At 48.4% G+C, this 19,681-nt stretch overlaps 6 protein-coding genes and 1 non-coding gene across 7 annotated transcripts; 3 read left to right on the forward strand and 4 right to left on the reverse strand.

The window, feature by feature from the left end:
• Positions 1–1,892: 1,892 nt before the first annotated feature.
• Positions 1,893–3,360, forward strand: FPRO_09675 (uncharacterized protein; the record flags this gene model as incomplete). Its single annotated transcript, XM_031233092.1, has 3 exons — positions 1,893–2,087; positions 2,151–2,586; positions 2,642–3,360. 3 exons carry the CDS (start codon positions 1,893–1,895, stop codon positions 3,358–3,360), a joined length of 1,350 nt encoding a protein of 449 aa, XP_031082964.1.
• A 978-nt stretch (positions 3,361–4,338) lies between these two features.
• Positions 4,339–5,846, forward strand: FPRO_09676 (putative pantothenate kinase; the record flags this gene model as incomplete). The annotated part of the gene is made up of 3 exons (XM_031233093.1): positions 4,339–4,656; positions 4,722–5,001; positions 5,053–5,846. The coding sequence occupies 3 exons, from the start codon at positions 4,339–4,341 to the stop codon at positions 5,844–5,846; spliced, it is 1,392 nt and encodes a 463-aa protein (XP_031082965.1).
• A 613-nt stretch (positions 5,847–6,459) lies between these two features.
• Positions 6,460–7,194, forward strand: FPRO_09677 (uncharacterized protein; the record flags this gene model as incomplete). The annotated part of the gene is made up of 2 exons (XM_031233095.1): positions 6,460–6,747; positions 6,805–7,194. 2 exons carry the CDS (start codon positions 6,460–6,462, stop codon positions 7,192–7,194), a joined length of 678 nt encoding a protein of 225 aa, XP_031082966.1.
• Positions 7,195–7,798: 604 nt separating this feature from the next.
• Positions 7,799–7,889, reverse strand: tRNA. Its single transcript is given in 2 exon segments — positions 7,799–7,834; positions 7,854–7,889. It is a non-coding gene; the product is annotated as a tRNA-Pro (tRNA).
• A 614-nt stretch (positions 7,890–8,503) lies between these two features.
• On the reverse strand, positions 8,504–8,808 carry FPRO_09678 (uncharacterized protein; the record flags this gene model as incomplete). Its single annotated transcript, XM_031233096.1, has 2 exons — positions 8,504–8,647; positions 8,722–8,808. 2 exons carry the CDS (start codon positions 8,806–8,808, stop codon positions 8,504–8,506), a joined length of 231 nt encoding a protein of 76 aa, XP_031082967.1.
• Positions 8,809–9,730: 922 nt separating this feature from the next.
• FPRO_09679 (related to transcriptional regulator atrx homolog) lies at positions 9,731–10,887 on the reverse strand (the record flags this gene model as incomplete). Its single annotated transcript, XM_031233097.1, has 6 exons — positions 9,731–10,168; positions 10,219–10,299; positions 10,349–10,424; positions 10,473–10,574; positions 10,638–10,773; positions 10,869–10,887. The coding sequence occupies 6 exons, from the start codon at positions 10,885–10,887 to the stop codon at positions 9,731–9,733; spliced, it is 852 nt and encodes a 283-aa protein (XP_031082968.1).
• A 702-nt stretch (positions 10,888–11,589) lies between these two features.
• FPRO_09680 (putative UVSB PI-3 kinase) lies at positions 11,590–19,467 on the reverse strand (the record flags this gene model as incomplete). The annotated part of the gene is made up of 9 exons (XM_031233098.1): positions 11,590–13,825; positions 13,878–14,358; positions 14,406–14,880; positions 14,931–16,172; positions 16,225–16,464; positions 16,513–17,788; positions 17,834–18,117; positions 18,168–18,805; positions 18,858–19,467. 9 exons carry the CDS (start codon positions 19,465–19,467, stop codon positions 11,590–11,592), a joined length of 7,482 nt encoding a protein of 2,493 aa, XP_031082969.1.
• Positions 19,468–19,681: the final 214 nt, after the last annotated feature.

Here is a 19,681-nt window from a genome sequence, read left to right on the forward strand (position 1 = left end):
CAATTGCGTGACTTATCACTTCTGTTATGTAGGGCAAGGGCTGGCAAGTGTCACGGCATCAATAATTCCATGCACGCACCCCAATCTGAGCCAGCCACAGTTGGACCAGAGCACCCTCCATTATCAATCCTCTGTTTTCTGTACGTCATTATTACAGCAAGGGATGAATTCACAGTTGTCAAATACGAAGATGAGCTTGTTGCAAACTTGACCTCTTCGAACGAGGCGCGATTGATAAAAAAACGTGATTGATGGACTCGAGCTTCGATTGAACAAAAAGGCCGGACTCTTCAACAAGAAGCATGTCTCATTACATTCCAAGACACTATTCTCGCATGGATGGATTGATCTAATGCTACTGTCTCGGAGAAAGGCTCGTTTAAGTTATGTTTGCCCAGATTACCGAAGACTCGGCGACAAGGTCTATGTCTAGGGGCAGGGGGCGGGACACTACACAGCCCAGGCCACCAGGGGCAGGTATCTGTCCGTCATTTAGCAGCGATCTTCCACTGGAGCTAGGGCAATTGGAATTGACTTGTCAAATTTCCTGCGAGTCTCGTAAGTGGGCCACTAAAGCTAAGTACATATCCAATTCTGTTGGCTTTGGTTAGCTCAGGACCAACCCAAGCCTGACCTTGTTCAAGCTATCCCTGCTCAGATGTGCTTCACCAAAGCAAATATCAGTCCTCGATGTCGATGTCAATGGCATGAACCGTTTTCACGGGCTGCCCGCGATCACGAATCTAGCGCCAGCCGCAAGCAAGAGACTTCAGCTACACATTTCTCATTTCTGTGATCGGAGAGGCGGCAAGGATACCTGTGGCTGACTCTAGGCCTTTTCTGGAGGACAAAGGTATGGTTACCTAAATTACCTTACCTGAGAAGGACACAAGCCGAGAACAATCCTCCTCTTCTCCCAGTAATCTGGGCGGGCCTAATCCCAGTACCTACTTGTGCGAAGCCACACCTAACCTAGGTGTAACTTCAGACCGTCGACCATGTCGTTTTGGCTCTGATCCTCCGCCGCCAGTAAAGTCTTCTGGATCATGAATGAAGTCCAGGCGCCCACTAAGATCTACTAAATCTACTAACCGAGAATCAAGTGCAAGGCTCATCCTTGCTTCGGAAGTTCATCCGATCTCCAGTATGTAACATACTTACATGACTGCCAGCCAAGAAGCGAACTTCAGCTGGATGAGCCTTTTTAATTAGCTGTTTATGCGACTCTTGCGGTCATGCCTACAATGTAGGTAGGCGACCACGTTTCAGCCAAACATGTTGGTGTGATGGTGAATTGATAAGTTGAAGGTCAGTGCGAAAGGGTGGGCGAGCTGAACAAGCCAAAGAGGCGAAGACGTTGTGCAACCCATTCAGCCGCCTACGATCTTCCCTGATTGCCCAGCGGTTGTGGTGCTTACCGTCCGTGTTCCTGGGGGAGGCCACAGAATCGCTGGCTATGGCCATCCCACATGAGGATTAAGTTTATGGGCGCAAAGTTCATTGCCGGCGGCTTTCTAGGATCGCCCAGCTATGCTTCCCCTTACAGGACGCTCTGGGCTGTTCTTACTGGCAGGCGAACTTCGACGTTAAAAAGGCTTGTCTACAAATCTAACGTATTTGGGTATCGTGGTGCCCCGATTTCCTGGTCTCCCCCTGGACGATTTGTCACTTGCGTTTGCTTCTTAGTCCGCCACAGGCTATCCATGACGACCAAGACGCTTCTTCTACGCTAGGATGCCATTCTCGCTCATGAAGTTATTTAAACCACACACTATCCCCTCATCTCTGACTGAGCTGTGTGACTTATAGGCCATTTGCATTCGTCAAGTCCTTCTTTCCCCTTCTCATCAATCGTTGAATCTCACACTAGTTTTCATATTGTCTTATTCATCATGGGTCTTCTTTCACTCTCTTACACGCGCCCAAAGTATGTAAGCCGTCAATCATTCCGCAACAATACGAGCAGCGACTCGCTGTCCGACGCGGAAAAGTCCGATGCTACGGATAATTCCAGCTCTTCTCGTTCCTCCACTGGAATACCAGACTCGCTGTCCTTTGACAGGATCATTGGTGGTGGCACATGCCCTGTGAGTGAAGAGCACTTTTCTTCTTGAATTAACCATTGATCAGCCTACTAACTGGTCACTAAGCCCATGACTCTCCGTGACTTCATGACCTACCTTATCTATGTGGAGCATGCTGCCGAGAATCTTCAGTTCTATCTCTGGTTCCAGGACTATGAGAAGCGCTTTAATGCGAATCCAACACCAGATTTGAAGCTCGCTCCCGAGTGGACTAGGGCTATGCAGGACGAAGCTGTCATCAAGATTAGAAAGGAACAATCAGATAAGATGCGAAAAGAGTCTGAGGCAGCGGCTATCTTCAAAGGTAGCGACTTTGAGAAGAAGGCCGGCAGTCAGGACCGGAACATGAGTGCTGTTGATCCCTTCGCAACACCCCCTCAGAGTAGTAAAGGGGACGATTCCTCAATTTATACGGCCTCTTGCACCATGAACTCACTCAATGCAATGAGTCATCAGAGCCAAGCATCTGACGCCTTCAATATGGCGGGAACGCAACAGCCTTGTAAGTCAATCATACCGCTCCTGGAACGACTTCTGAATCGCTGACCACTTATTAGTCACGATCCAGCCATTTCGAGAAGAGATCAACAGGGTGATCTCAACATATATAATGGAAGGTGCACCTCGGCAACTGAACCTATCCTCTTCTGAACAGAAGGCGGTCATTGTAGCGCTGTCCAAGACTACTCATCCTAGTGCTTTTCGAAGCGTTTTCAAGACTGTTGATTCAAGCCTTCGGCACCAAGCTCACCCCAACTTCATCCGATGGTCTATCTGCAATGGAAACCCTGCTCGCGTGTTCTTCGCTCGATCGCTGGGCGTTGGGCTAATCGCCACAGGCATCGTTGCTGGGCTCATTCTCACGCTGAGCAACGCTGGCCGAGGATACCGGGCACTGGCAGCCATAGCCCTTGTTCTTGGCATAAGCACACTTGTTGCGGCCTACAAGGGCATGTGTGTTGTTCTGCATGGAATGCATCACCGTCATGTCAGGCCGTGGGAACTGTTTGTGGACAGCGAGAATGTGGAAGATACGCAGAAGCAGAGCTTTGACTCGTTCGGATCTAAAAACAGCTACGAGGATGAACCCTGGGTCGTCAAGTACGAAAAGCGCAATGTCGTCCGCAAAGTGTTCGACCGCGAGATCTGGATTCAGGAGCCAGCATTGCGACAGATTCAAGACACCATCTTCGTCCAGGCAATACTCGCTTCAGTTCTCCTAGGCGGCATCATCACAGCGATCTTTGTTGCTGTTCCAGGAGGCCATTTCTTTTGATCGCCCAGAGGGCTTCGTTCTTCTCTTGCTATGACAAAAGGGCTACACGGCCCTATGGCAATGTTTTAATAGCTTCCTTTAGAGCTTTTTGTATTGGCCTTTGCTACGATCTCAGCTGCGGATACCCTGCTTTTGTTTGTGGATGTTGGCGTTTTGAGGGGCGGGCAGTTTTGTCCAAAACAGTATCGATATTGCTTATAATTGACACCATAGTTGATAATAGACGAAACCCTTGTAGACTGCATCCTTGATGATGAGTGCCGCTCCATCCCGTTTACTAAAGCCGACGGCAATTTACGTAGCCAAGCTCGGCATCAAGTCATGACCCCTCCGTAGCCGGGCCATCGGGACTGTCAAAATCAAACTCGTGCTTTATAATGCGGGCATAAGAACACTTGCATTGCGTCTCACCGTAAGCAGAAAAGAAAATCTCCGAATAAGAATGCGCATAAGAGGCCAATGCGATGTCCTACAGTTGTAGATCTTCTCAACAGAGTACAATTGGCCAGAAATCGGAGGAAAGGAGCCAATTTCGCATGTTTCTTTGTTGAGCGAATACGTACATTTTGACACCCTGTATCCGTATTTTCTGGGGAGCTTTCCCCAGGCAATCCGGAGCCTCGGCCCACCGGCTTTTGGAGAACTAGAATGATGAACGACCGCTATCGATAAAGGGCCAACCCCATTGTAATATTCAAGTCTCCCCATCCGATTATTAGAGCCCCTCCATAGCGGTTTCTTATATGTTAAGGCGTAGCTCTGACCTCCTTTTGTTCTCCCCATTTCATATTTCAAATATACGTCCAAGTCTGCTGCCGTCCCCTATATATCATCATAAACCAGGGTATGCAATAACTCTTCGTGGGTATTGCCAATCTGCTACCCAGCGCTTCAACTCGAACCATCTCCACTATCTAATTAACCCCCTCCATCCTCTCGAAAGTCAATCGAGCGTGGCCCGAGAGACATAATCACACAATGACTCCCGCTTCGGAACACGAAGATGCGATTGCGCAAGAACTCCAAGCCCCGGCGCATCCTTCGGACCAGAAGCGCCGCCGTACCATGACGTCGACCGATGAAATAGACAGCACCATTATCCGCCCTGGCAGTGTCAGAATTAATGTCAAAGGCGCTTTCATCGTCGATCCCGATACAGCGACGCCAGCCTCTACCTCTGGCGCAAGCGCGGGCGGTGCTACATCTCATAACGGCCGAATGAGCCCGACACACCCCGAAACGAGCGACATCCGGTTACCATACCACACTGCGATTGTGAGCCATATTGCGATTGACGTACGTATATCCGTTCTGAGTCACAAGAAGGGAAGCGATGGCTGACGCGATGAGTGTCATTGCAGATTGGCGGATCGCTTATAAAGCTCGTCTACTTCTCTCGCGAAGTTGATTCTACGGATCCTGGCGGCCGACTGAACTTTCAAAGCTTCGAAACAGATCGCATTGATGACTGTGTGGAGTTCATGCGGCATCTGCGTGACAACCAGCTTGTCAATGGCTCACAACCGGGAGAGTTATGTGTAATGGCGACTGGTGGTGGCGCTTACAAGTATTATGACAAAATTCGAGCCGCACTCGAAGTGGATGTGTCACAGGAGGATGAGATGGAATGTCTCATCATTGGTGAGCGGTTCTATTCGCTATCAAGGGCGTTTTAGCTGACAATTTTTCCAGGACTTGACTTCTTTATAACCGAGATTCCACGTGAGGTCTTTACCTACTCCGAAACAGATCCCATGCACTTCGTCGTACCGCAGGATAATATATATCCGTATCTGCTTGTAAATATCGGCTCAGGTGTCTCGTTCCTGAAAGTTACTGGGCCGCGATCATATCAGCGAGTAGGAGGTACATCGCTTGGTGGTGGTACTCTCTGGGGTCTTTTGTCTCTGCTCACCGGCGCGCGAACTTTTGACGAGATGCTTGAACAAGCCGCTCATGGTGACAACGCCAACGTCGATATGCTAGTTGGCGACATCTATGGAACAGACTATGGCAAGATAGGACTCAAGAGCACAACAATCGCTTCGTCCTTTGGAAAAGTCTTTCGTATGAAGAGAGAGGCCGAATCAGCAGCCGAAGATGGCAGATCTGCTACGCCGGAAGATGCATCCTTCAACAGCGCAGACGTTTCGCGATCTCTACTTTACGCAATCTCAAACAATATTGGACAGATCGCCTACCTGCAGTCCCAAATTCACAATCTATCCAATATTTATTTCGGTGGTTCTTTCATCAGAGGCCATCGTCAGACCATTAACACACTAAGCTATGCCATCAAGTTCTGGAGTAAGGGGGAGAAGCAGGCTTACTTCCTCCGTCATGAGGGTTATCTCGGAGCAGTTGGCGCATTCCTCAAAAGGAAGCCCAAGAACTGGGGCCGCAAAGGAAGTCTTGAGGGCATGGATGACCTTGCTGAGTTACGGAGAAATCTCCGCGAAGGGGCACCCAACTCCAGTACATCATAAATTTTCAACGAGCGCACCAGGGAGTCAAACCATGTCGGGAATTTCCAATTAGGCAAACACCAAAAGGCTTCAAACTATTGTAAGTTGACTTGAAGTTGCGTTAGGTCGACTTGTCGAGCAACAAACAAATGTCGTTGTATCACCTTCCACATGCAGCATTTTATGGCGCAGTATCTCAGGCGTTTGGTACATATTCGGGCTGGCTATCGTTTTCCTTTCACTTGAGGGCATGGGGCATTGTTGTACAGAAGGTATCAGCGGCGGATAAGCATTTTTGCTTCTTTGTTTAGAGATCAGGAAGCCTTATTGAAACACATAAGGGTAGCTACACCAAGCGCAGCAAGTTTCTGGCAGTCTACCGTAGTACTTGTCATGTGATTTTACGCCAACAAGGGGTTTTGGCAAGGCTCTTTGATCTAAGAAGCATGTTTATCATTGTACAGCATATGTGCTTGTTCTTAATATTGTGTTGGAAGTATAGAAGATATGTACTTAGAGCATGATGTCAAATTTGATTCATTTCTGTAAATGCTTTTATTAAGTTAGCTTCCTTTTCTCGCTCTATTTCTTCCGCTACATGCTCTACGGTACTGAGGACATCATCCGTCTCAACATGGCCCAGGGAGTTGCAGACATCGACGGTTGGGTCAGAATGCCATATCTTATTAGCACAACACAAAACCAGTTTTACGAAAACTACCCAGAACAAGCATTCAGAACTGGCCGTAATTTGAACAGACCTGATATCTGTTGGGAGACTACAAGCTCGAGATCATTGTCTGATTGGAGTTGTGATCCAGGCGGTCCATGTTGTACCTGCGACTGTGATTGCCAGCCTGCTCCGAGGCTCAACGCGCAGCCAGTTGGATATTTCTGCAGACCCCAGGACAATGCCAGTGTTGTAAGTTAAAAGTTAAGTATTCGATACCTTGTGAACACTTACTGATCGTGTATATAGCCTGACGGTACACACTCACATGGCCACGGGGGAGGACAAGGACCGCCTGGCCCTTTCGACGCTCACTATCAATCCAACACCTACCACAGTTATATGAGAGAACCGCGTGTCTTGTATGGCAAACAGGAGGTATTGTCAGTCGAGGATATGATCTACTATAGCGCAAAAGAGCAGCGATGCAAGAATGATGCCGAGAGAAGAATTCAAGATTGGATACGACTCATGCCTGAACTCGTTGGCAACAGCAAGACCTCATCCTCAACACATGGCATGTCGAAGAGATACACCAGAAACAACAACAACAACACAGAAGACAAGAAGAAAGAGAAGAACAAGGGGGATGGGAGCAAAAGAAAAAAGAGATACACGTTCACGCGACGATCCCACTGAGGAGACTGATAGTAATGAGGAGTGGTCATGAATCAAGACGGTGAAGTGGTAATCACTATGGACTGTTGTTACTTGTGTCGTGAGGACAAGAGGTAGACTGAGTTTGGGCTACATGAAAGTCAATGCACAAAACCTTCTCTTGGGTAATTATCTGATATATCCCTTTATTCCCGTAGTCTACCACACGGCATCGTTTCCCTGCACTGGGATTATGAAATAAGGCTGATTTAAGCTCAACGAATCACACAGTGAGTGAGCAGCTACTCTAATCCGTAAAGGGAACGAACGGTCAACTTCACCACCATTTTATAGGCAATCTATCACGCGACAGATTCAAAATAGGTAAGGTAGCTTAGTATCCCACATGTAACCTGCACCTGAAGCATTAGTGGTCTTCAAGAGAGGGCTGCATAAGGTTATGATTTGGTTAAGGTTGACTGACATCAAAGCATAAGCAGAGACTTGGATACAAAGCCCAAAACACTGTGCCTTGTTCTCAAGAACTACTGTATCGAAAAGAAGACGGCCATTGTATCAGTAGCAACAACGACGCACATGGCTACACAAAAGCAAAATCCACCAGGAACATAACACCAAAAGTTAAGGGTCTGGCCGGGGATTGAACCCGGGACCTCTCGCAAGCTTTGCTGTAGGGTTTTCCCTAAGCGAGAATCATACCACTAGACCACCAGACCGATGATGTGAATCTGAAGACCCACTCGTGTTTTGTTGTTGCAGGCTGGTGTGTTTTTGTAAAATATATCGTGGGACCGTGGTCGAAAACAAAGTTCCCCGCTGGATATCTCTCAGATCTCGATGTCTTGCAGATCAATGTTGGGTTAGGCTTATCTGGGAGTACATCCGAAACTCAATTGGCCGAGAGCATTGCTATGATCCCGAACGGCCCTGGCTGGCGACAAAAACTTGGACGATCGACCCATTGGAATTGTTGATGTGTAATTGTCAAAGTTTGTTCACACTCGCGAAGACCTTTCAAGGTCCGCATTGCTACCAATTGACCACACTGACCTTTGGTCATGAGCTTTGATCCTGGACCAGCCTTAGTTTGTATCTGGAGAGCACCATCGCGCGGGGGGACGACTTACAGACTCAGCCAGTTCACATATCTGCCCACGTCAATCACAGCATCAATAGCATGGAGCTCGCACACACTGGTTGTGATTCATTTCTTTATGTTCAATTCGTTGTGGTCGTTGTTGACTCACTATCCCATGCAGTCATTAGGTTAGGTTAGGTATCTTTCATCCTCTGTTCTCTCATTCCCTCTCAGATGTCAAGATCTTTGCTTCTAGTTGCCCTGTCCAACGTCCTTGCCCTGCTTGATGCCTTGGCTCTGGCCTCCGCTGGCAGGTGCGTCCTGGAGACCCTGGCCATGCTCGTCCTTGCCCTCGGGGAGGTCGGCGGTCTTGTCAGCGCGGTCGACGCGGTCAGACTGGAGTGAGGAGGTTAGTCAGCCAAACAAACAAAGTCAAAGATGTGATGATTTGGATGGATGAATGAACTTACGTCGGGCTTGCCAACGCCGTGGGCGATGTCGTGGTCGGCAGCCTCAAAAGGGCCGTTGTCAGAAGAACCGTCTCCGTTGCGAGGCATTGTGATATGTCTTTGTGATGAAGTGTTTGAAGTGTTTGAAGTGTTTGAGGTGTCTTGGGGGTTGGCTGTTGTTGATGCTTGAGGATGAAGAAGGCGAATCTCTGTTGAGCGCAGAGAACTTTTATTTATATCCCATCGTGCTGGGACCCCGCTGTAGTCGACAGTGATTCAGCATCGTGATGTGTGATGCATCGACGACGTCATTCCGAGTAACGTCATCCCGATGGATTCAGTGGATGCTGTTATGCCCCTATGCCCCTCGCTCTCCGCAGATGCAACACGCTGTGTGTGGGGAACAAACACAAGCCAGCCTAGGCCTAGCCAGCCCATGTCTTATTCTGACGGCAGCTGAGCAAATGCTCCTTGATGGGACCTGCATGAGACTATCCATCCGCTGGACAGCCCACACAGTCGACTGTTACCATTGTGGATCTTAGTCAAAGAAGCCTGGCACCTGGGCAGCATCATGGCCCATCCACAGTCGCTATTTTAGTTTGATGTGAATATGAAGTTGGCGGAGTTGCAATCTACTAAATGCACTACTGGTAGCTTATACATGCCTGCTGACTTCAGCCACTGATTCTGTTGAGTTCAAGGTCCATGATTGGTTTAACAGAATCTACTTGGGCATTGGGACCACATCTTTGTCAGAGCCGCACACGTCACGGACCCTCACTGATAGAACGACTCAATTATTGCTTGCCCTGGTTATCGTGTATGCATAGCTAAATCATCCACTTCCACAAAATGATCCTTGCCCACTGGTAATCTCAAAGACTTTTCAACAAAGTGTTACCCATCCTTCAGTGACCCGATCCCAGAATCTCAACAATGACGGCAAAGAAAAACATCACAAGCTTCTGTGCAATCTACACAGTTTAGGTACTCATGCTGTACCCGGTGTCGGAAATGAAAGCGTCAATCAAGCTTTGCTGGAACGTCCGCGGCGAGCTCTGGTCCTCGGCACGGCCTTCTCTTGTTCCTCTTCCCCAGCCGCAACGTCTTCCTCCTCAGGGGTAGCCGCCTTCTTAGGGGCTGCCTTTGGTCCCTTTTTGACAGGAACCGGTTTCTCCTCAGCATCAGATTCATCCTTTGGATTCTGAGCTGAAGTTCTGCGTCCTCTCTTAGCAGGAGCAGGAGCAGATACAGCAGTCTCATCCTCACTCTCATCCTTGACCTTGGCAGCTTTGCGGCCACGGGCCGGCTTAGCAGCGGGCTTCTCCTCCTCATCCGCCTTGGCAGTCTTGGATGTTCGAGCCTTCTTGGGCTGTGGCTCGTCCTCATCCTCTTCATCATCAGCGGCCTTCTTGCGTCCACGCTTGCCTTTGGGCTTGGCCTTCTCTCCATCGCCTGTGGTGGTCTGAAAGGTGTTAGAATCATCAACAGTGCGTATTCACGCTCAGGACTCACAGCCTCAGCGGCAGCCTTGCTCTTCTTCTGTGCTGCAGTCAAGTGAATACCCTTCTCACCAAGCTTGTTCTTCTCTGGGTCCTGAATGATGTCAATCACTGTAACCTGTGGTGAATATCTCTATACATACCCCTTTGAAATCCTCAGGGTCAATGAAGCCCTGGTTGATACAGCGGCGGACCTTCTCTTGCACGTCAGGGTGTTCGCTATCAATGTCAGAATAATATGAATAGAAACAGGATGCCAAAACTCACTCAAGCTCATCGTAACCATCGATGAGGTCACAATCGAAGGAGCCATCGCCTTGCTGGCACAGTTCACGGACATTCTCTAGCTGTTGACCAGAGACGCATCCCCTGATAGGTACCTTGGTATCAGCGATCTACTATCAGTATGGCTGATGAGCTGCAGATACTTACCAATGTTTCCATGACCAGCTTCCATGCTCCTTGATGGTGACATAGGAACCAAACCGCAGGGTACCTTTGGTGACTTTGTCACCGTTCTTCTTGCACTCAGTGTCCTTGCACGTGGCGCGGTTGTTGGGGGATAACTCTAATACAATGTGAGCGAACTGCTCAACAGAGCAGACAACCGAGGGGCTGCAGCGTAACGCGATCATGAGGAATGGGGATATTTTAGGGCCTCACCGATACGATATTCACCCATCTTGGCGGCAGTAGAAGGTATGGTACAAAAGTTCGAGTTTCGAATAGAGTGGTAGAATGAGAAAGATGAAGAATGCAAACGATGCTTTGGCTTTGGATAGCTTGTTGCGCGTTGGCACGGAAGTGGGGAAAAGAAAATGGCTGTTGGAAAGACTGATGCAAGAAGAATAAATCTCTTTTTCGGAAATAGGACGAGAGATTATATACGCGAGCTTCTGCCCCTTCTGGTGCTCTGTGAATTAAATCAAAGCAGAAAAAGTGCGATAAGGTGAGATGAGTGAATGAAGGTGGGAAGTGCTGCCAGCTCAGCGTTGGGGATGTATGGTAGTATGGCAAGGTAAGTAGGCAGGTACCTTATGGTAGGGTGCGGTGCGCGCGAACAACGCGTCCCCAGCGGGTATGCAGGAGTGGTGACATGGCCCCCTTCCTCCCCGGATTCCATTTCCGCCTGAAACGATACCTCAGTACCTACCTTGCCTGTGGAAGGTTACAACCAATAAGGCAGTTACGCACGCTGCTAAATAAGGTAAAAAAAGAAAATGAAATAAAGGAATTTGGTAGCAAATAGAGAATGTCCTGAGATTTTTTTCTTTTTCATCTTGTGAATGACTGTCGATTGTTATAGGCGCGAACTAATTCTAAGCTTTTCTTCCTCTTTTCACCAGTTACAAGCTGCTTCACGTGTTTCTCTCTTTGTTCTAAGTTACAGGAACGGACACCAGCCTATATACATTGCAGCCAAATTTCTTGGATCAACCGCTTGTTTGATCAATTCCTCCACCTGGCCTTCAACACCCAGAGGAATGCTTTCAGTTGGAAGTAATCCCCTGACTTTGCGTTTGATACTGTCTACAACGCTTTGAGGCTGCAGCTTGACGCCCACATCTCCTCGCCGATGTGCCCGTTTTTCCTTTTGTAGATCCAACGTTGGATCGTAGATGAACGCCTCTAGGATTGTCATCAGAGTCTCCTCTTGCTGACGAAGAATGCCCAGAGTCAGCTCGCAAGACTTGCGAAATGGCCCTTCGTAACCATATATACCCATCGCAGCCACCATGTTGTGGGTAAGTCGGAACGGCACTCTTTCAGGTTTGGCAAATGTCAGGCCCTTGTCAAAGAGACAATTGAAATCGACATGAAATACTCCACCATTGCCCTCCTCCAAATTCACGTTCTCGCCATGTCTATCGCCGAGGCCTAGGATGGTGCCTACCATGGACATAACAGCACAAGACCGTGTGTATCTCAATCGCGCAGCAAACCACGCTGAAGGGCTAGGGAACTGTTGCGTGAACCAGAGCTGAAGTACCGGAGGAAATCTCCCCAGGACCTCATCAGTAAATATCCTGGTTTTGCCGTCTGATAAACATGCTTCATCCATGAGTTGCTTAAGAACGGTGTAGTCGGGGTAAATCTTCCGGGAAGCATAAAGGTTGATGAGAATGTCTCGCATAGTTTTGATTCCTGGAACCCATTCAATGATGCCGCACTCTTCATTGAGTGGCGTTACAGCATATGTTCGAATGTAAAGCTGTCTCCGGCTGGATTCCGCATCTCGTTTCAACGACCGATTGATCAATCCATTGAATTCCATAAGACGCTGGTCAGTTCGCAAGTCGTCCTTGGGTTTGATCAGAAGCATGTAGCTTTTCCCATCACTCCCTCGTGCTGTCAGCCGTCTTGGCTTAGCCAGCGAGCTCAGGACGAGCACATCATCAAGAAAGGAGTCAATCGTGACAACATCTCTAGAAAATGCCTTGTGCTTTTTAACATACTCTGATACAGCCGGTAACGTTGCCGTCAAAGAGCTCTCGACAGGCACGACCAACGGACATGGAGTACATTTATGATTGAATCGAAGATCTTTACCCAGGCTGGCATGAACAGTCTTGTTGCCCCGGAAGTCTCCGTTTTGGCATGCAAGAAGCAGCTGTTCGGCTAATTTCTCTCCCATCCTGAGCAGGTGTTTGAAATCGGTCGTAGAGCCCTCAACTTTCTTCGATATGTTCCTGAGTGTCTGAAGGATCTGAGTGCCCCGTGCCTTTCGTTCCGACACTTGTCTTGTGGTCATGATGCCAATAAGGCTCCAAAGGGCTTGCCGAGGATGAGCTTCCACGACCTTGGCAATGATGTGTGTCAGCCGGTCAAAAACGTTCGAGTTGGGGTGGGCGATGCGTGCAACAATCTGTGGCAAAGCTGTATAAAAGATGTACGCCGGCAGCCTATGGATGTATTTGTCAAGAAAAGAGTGCAAAAGATTGAGTTGCTCAACACGTCTTCGGTGAAGCTCACGAGAAAGTGATGCTTTCCCTTCTGGTGCTTTGTCTACTTGGGCACCAAGGTCAAGCCAGAGAGTCAAAATTCGTGGAAGAGTCTGGTAAAGATATTTGGTGCCCGAGTTCAGTGAACGGACATAGTTCTCGATGACGAGTCTAGCGACTTCACCGGTGATGTAGTTATCGCTCTGGTCATCGGCTTTGAGCGGCTTTTCAGCTTCAAGGATCTTCTTGTAATGACGGCCAAGATAATAATGCCCCTTTTCCCAAGTCGAGAAGGTCTTGGGTGGCTGCTGATACTTTTCACGCAATGCACCGGCGTGCGTCTGCCCGGCGCTATCAAGCCATTTGGCAAGTAGCAGCTGCGCCCTAGCCGTCAAGAGCTTCTGTTGTGGGCTCAACTTGCTTGAACTTGTGCTGGTTGCTATCCCTGTTTGTGTCATGAACTTGTTGCTCTTAATTGCTCCCTGCAGAACCTGTATTGCCTTTCGGTGCTGATTTTCTCTCCAAAGAAGCTTGGCATTCTCAATGGTAGCCGCATCATCGCCCAGCTTCGAAGCGTGAAGAATAGCGTTAAAAGACTGGTGAAGCGAGTTCGACTTCCGTGCAAGGCGTGCACTCGAGAGCCATAGTCCGGAAATGTCTAGGTCAGTGAATGTAGGTCTGTGTTGGTAAGTATATGGGCCTTCGATAGCTCTTGTACGATGTATCTTACCTAGTCAACTCCATGGTGGCACGGCGAATACCAAGAAGATATTGCTTGTCGTTCATATAAGCACCTATAATTTCAAGTCTCCTTTCTAGGAGGGCTGCTGTCGTTTGGCGGGCGACTTCGTCACCCGCTTTTGTTCCTATTATGATTTCCACATCCGTAAGAACATGTGACTTAAGAAGGAGGTCATGACAGGCCTGTAGCGATGAGGTGGATGCGGCGTTCATCGATGATGAAATTTTGACTCTTATATCCTTCATTATCTTAATGAGCTCTTTAGGCTTGTCTTTGGCCCTCAGCTTTTCGAAAAGAGTCGCGATCGAGATGTTGAAGTCTTCAATAGGGTCGCCGCGAAACCGTTGAATGAATTTGGTAAGGCTCTCCCACCTTCCTGTAACCCATGCCGCCTCTACTGCATAAGGCATGATCTTGTTGTCCGTTGATGCATCTGTGTGCATACCCTCGATGTGATTCAACAATCCCTCTGTCAATAATTAGCTCGTGTCGGGACACAAGGCTGAAGTAACCTACCGTGTTGGCCAGCCTGCTTCAGGCAATGAAGCAAGTCGATCTGGATATCCGTGTTGTCAGGGTTCTCAGCGAGTTGCATCTCGTACCAGTTCTGAACAGCAGTCCACCTGCCTGCTTTGCGATGACTCAGAATCTGTTGGTTGATGTCAAGAACTTGTAAATGAGCTGAAATTCCATCAAGGCCATCAGGCTCATCGACATTGGCATAAATGTCCTGAAGCTTTTGTAAGAGACGGGCACGTTCCCCTGGTTCTTTCTTCCTCTGTTCCATTTTGTGGGCATGTTGCTCCAAATGAAAAAGAGCACGTGCGTATTCATTACAATCGACAGCTCTTTGTGCTATGAGCTCGGCTGGGATCAGATCGAGAGCCTCCTGCACTTGAGCTAGTCTCTCCCTGTCGGTTTCAGTGAGGCGACCAGCTGCTCGCCGAGTTTGCATCCATCTCATTGCATAGTCTACAACGCGAAATACAAGCTAATAACCAGTTAGTTCTCGTCACACGAGTGAGGCGTTTTGAAACCTACATGACAGTATCGCCGCATATCCTCCTTCTCTTGATATGATGCCGTCTCAGCAGGCTGATATTTCAGGATAGCAAGAAGTTCCCCGAGAATATCGTCCCTTTCTTGTTGTGTAGTCCGAGACCCTAAAAGAGTATGCAGGACTATATAGGGAAGGATGAATTCTGCAATAGAGAGATCTTTAACCCGAATGACACGCGCCAGAGGCTCAAATATCAAATCGGCAAATGGCGTCTGCCCCTTACGTAGAAGGTCCAGAACGTAAACCCTGAGCCAACTCGGATAAGGTCTGCCAGGACGAAAGAGAGGATACTCGATCTCGGTGTGTGGCATTGGAGCAACGACATACCGGGAGGCTAGAAAGGGTGCAACCACTTCCCGAACAGTTTCCGGCATTGCAACCCATTTTCGATAGATATCGTTTCCACCTTTCATCCCCGAGTTTTCCATGGCACATGCAGCTTTGATGTCGCACCTACCCATGAGTTCCTGCATAGCAAAAGACAAGAATCCCTGGAACTTGACATCAGTCGTAGATAAGAATGCTGGTACCAGGGCCTCTTCCAGAAGAAACAGAACGAAGTCCGTAGTTTCTTCATTCGTCGCAAAATTGTTCAATATGACTATTGATCGTTGTTCTCTAACAGTCTCGATCTTACTGGGGTCCAGGCAGCCTATCAAGCCCATTGCTTCTGTGCATAGGCGCGCTATGTCTCCTGGAAAGCCGCTGTATTTACTTGCACAATCCAGAAGCGACCGCATAAGTGTGACAACGCCAATATCTGACTGTAGACTAATCTCAGATGTATGAAGTGCCGCTTGGTTTTCCTGAAGGTATGGTATCAATTCTGTCAACGCTTGAAGGGTAACACCAGAGTTTTCATGGCAGATTCTCTCGGCGAAGGCTTCCAAAACTTCTTCAACAGCGAGCGTTGCTGGTCTGTGCCGATCCAGCTTTTCTTCGATGTCCCTCAACTCTGGGATGTGTCTGAGTGAAGGGAGCTTCACGATGTACTTCGCAACAAGGGGGTCAAATTCATCGACGAGAGACTTGAGCATTTGCTGCGCTAGAAGAGCTGTTGACTCGTTCATGAAGGGCCAGTAACGGGTGACAACGAAAAATGTTGTTTCTAATAATGCCTCGACATCTGTCTCCTCAAGGTGTGTGAGCATCGACGCCCAACATGAGAAACTTGCTTCTCTCAGCGCATCTTGTGCCAGCGTCGAGAGCAAACAAGCAGACATCTAAAAATACAGTCAGTATTGCGATTCAAGGCCGGACACGTATGGCACGTACTTGCGGTCTAGCTGTGCTTGCATAGCCCCTCGACACCCTGATCATTTCCTCCATGGCCCGAATGTAGCGCCGACGCTCCGGGTCAGGAAGGCTCTGGTCATTGATGACATCGAAGAGACATGCCATGAGGCCAAGAAGTTGTGAATGAATAAACCGAGCAGTGTGGTCCGACTTCTTAGCTCGAGTTTCTTTGTTTGCTGGGATCATCATTTTCGCCATCGTGTCTAAAGCTTTGCGGACCTGAAGATGCATGAGCTTACGCCAAAGATGCATTGAGGATTGACTTACTGGTGCCTTTTTTGTTTCATCTGCGTCACCGGCAGCTTTAAGTAACTCTATGACAGTGAGCACTGGTTCCACCTGAAGCAGATTCACGAGGGGCTCGCTTTGAAAATGTGTCGATAACTCCTCGAGGCGAGATTTTGCGAAACTAGCGATATCGTCTGTATCTTGAACCAAGAGCAAGGCCAGGGTTGCGGCTAGGTTCGCAGGGTCGATTAATGGTAGCCAAACCTCGGACTCCTGTCGTGCCTCCGCAATCTTTTGGATAACGTCCTTTTGCTTGTCAAGCACAAGCCACGGCAGTGCGTGAGTTTGAATCAGGAGGAGTAACTCGTTAACAGACACTTGTAGCAATTCAGCAATTGTCCGGCTCATTTGAGGGCGTTGGACCATGTCCTTGGTAGTCATGTATGCTAGGTTTGGCCAGAAAGGCTCGAAAAGCCTACGTGGGGTTACTCGACGAGCATCAGCCAGGTTCAATAACTCATTGAAGGCGCAAGCTGACACGATATTGTTGTTGCTTCCCAAGTACTCCAAAAGCTTGATGAGAACCAAATTGAGTTCATGTTCCCAGACCACTGTTCCTAATTGACCCCAGGCCATAATAAACGTTTCAGTCAAATTAGGCTGGTTCTTATCTGAGATTGATTTCAAGAAAGCAATCGAGTTTTTTCTATTACGCGAGATCAAATCTTGCGTTTTCATCGGAGAAGATCCATTTGATACATTTGTCCGGAAATTGCCATCTGTGAAGGGCGCTTTAGCCTGGTTCACTCGTGGGTTCCCAGCACCATTGGCTTCTGCTGGTCGAGCCGGAAGAACCATGCTGGAAATAACGGGCTCTGGCCTAGCCAAGGAGAAGGTGGCTAGAACACGCCCGGCAGCTATCCGCAGCTCCCTCAGAGAGCTATTTAAGGACTGAAGACACCACTGGCCTATCCCAGATGTTTCCAGATTAAGTAATTCGGTATCCTCACAATGGAGAATCACTCTCCTAATAGCCAACATGGCAGCAACCCTCGGACGCCGAGATTCAGCAAGAGCAGGGAGTCGGATCAGTTTGGTGAAGAGTGCCTCGATTCGGGATTTATGCACGATTGCTCCATGAAGGTTTGATCGAACTGGAGGTGCATTATGTTCACAAATGGAGCAGGCTATTTCTGTCACTGCTGCTTTTGTATCATTGATTGTCTCGTTGCCACCATCCGCCACGCAAGATATCTGCGACAGCAAATCAAGCACGAGACATTGACGTGATATGTCAGCCTTTGGAAAGGCTCCCCTACTTCAGTAAGCATTTGAAGACCAAATTAAAGGAATGACTAACAATATTTGCGTTTCAAGATCAAGAAAATCATCGTCCACATCCGCAATCCCCAGAACGTCTCCCAAACGTCTCATGAGGACCGCCATGGGGCTAGAGTCTGCCTGTGCTATTTTTCGGCGTTTGGGACGGTCTTGTGAATCTGTGTCAGGAGGCTCGTAGTTCAGCGCCAAGGCCTCGATGATCTCTTGCACTGCGGAATCCTCAAAACTCAGTGGGTGTAGATTTGAGGAGAGCAGCTTTGGCCTGGGATTGAAATTAATCTGTCGTAAAGTCTGTATCACTCTCTTGTTGAGAATTAGTTGCTGATGGAGGAGTTATGGAGGATGTAACCCACCCACAGATCTGTTCCTTCAGGCAGGGAAGTATAAAACATTGAAGACTCATCTACAATGCCGGAAACCGCTAACCGACAGATCGACGTATTTTCAGTAGAAGCTGCTGTTATTATAGCTAGAGCCATGCAATATGTACGCCGCGTTTCCTCATCAATGTCTAGCATTGGCATGGGATTGAGGCTTGTCGCGATCTCACCACAAAGCAATATCATGAGAGTGATGGCCTTCTTGTGAACAGAAGCGCTGATGCCTTTTCTTCTCAGTAGTGCTCGCTCGACTTCTTGAGCCAGTTGGAGAACATAAAGCGAAGAGGCAGGAAAGTTGCTACCGTATCGGGTCTGGATAACCCGCATGTCCCCTAAGACATCTATCAACCATACCACAGTCTCTGAGAAGGAGGTAACGTTATCAAAGGCATCATCTGAAGCTGTCAGAGGATAGGCCACCACTTTGCAAAAGCTAATCAGTTGCTGCAGCGCTTGTGACATTCGGTCAACAGAATATGTAAGTTGGCTTGTGGAGGGCGATTCCTTGTCGACGAATTGGTTGAGAGCAATTTGAGGAGGTAGAGAAAGTGACTTGAAACTTTCTTCCACAGATGGAACTAGTAAGGGGTCTTGAAGCTGTTGAAGGATATCTGTCAATTGATTGTGAGTTCCTTTATTGTCCAAGTCGAGTTAACAACTTACGAGATGTGATGGTACGCAGATGGAATAAGAATGATGGCGCCATATCCCACAGGGTCCAGTTTTGTGCTATCACTAGCATTGTATACTGGAGGAAGCCTTCAATTGCTTCTGTGAGTTCAAGACACTGCGAATGGCCAAGAAGTCTAAGCAGCTGAGGAAGCAGCCAAACCCATAATGGCTCCCGCCCACGGAACATATACTCTTGCTCACCCACTGTATGTTTCAGAACTGCCGGCGTTTCTTTGATAGAGAACCTGAGAAAACTGATGGCCTTGAGGCCTTCTGTCCGTACTTGTGTGCGATCAAGGAATGGGTCATCTAATCGAATTCCTTCAAGAACAGCTCTTGAGTAAACGTAAATAAGCATATGATTATGCTCAACTCGGTCTTCTGGCGTCTTGAGAAGAGTCGGATCATCTTTGACACGTTGGATAATAGCAAAGAAGCCTTTGAGTTCACTGTTCTCATCTGATTTGGAGGATTTCGTGGATGCTGAAATATTCTCCACAAGCTGCGCAGCTAAGGTTGATGGAGGAGGGCCAGCAACAACTCTACTGCCTGGTTGCCCATGATCCGGTACAGCCGCCCTTAAATGTAGATTAGCCGCCATGATGCACGCAGCATCATTGGGTGCGGCTGTATCTTGTTGCTTCAAAGCTGATGATTAAGGTTGGCGTCCTGAGGTCAAGATAGGAGGTTAGATCCCTAAGGTTGGTACCTTCAACGTTGAGGACGCGACGGGACTGGTCACGGTGGGGCAACACGAAGTCACGTGATCAACGAGAACCATATAGGAGGTAGCTTTCTGGTGGTCTTGGATCCCT

Source organism: Fusarium proliferatum (assembly GCF_900067095.1).
Source record: "Fusarium proliferatum ET1 genome assembly, contig: FPRO_scaffold006, whole genome shotgun sequence".
NCBI lineage: Eukaryota > Fungi > Ascomycota > Sordariomycetes > Hypocreales > Nectriaceae > Fusarium > Fusarium proliferatum.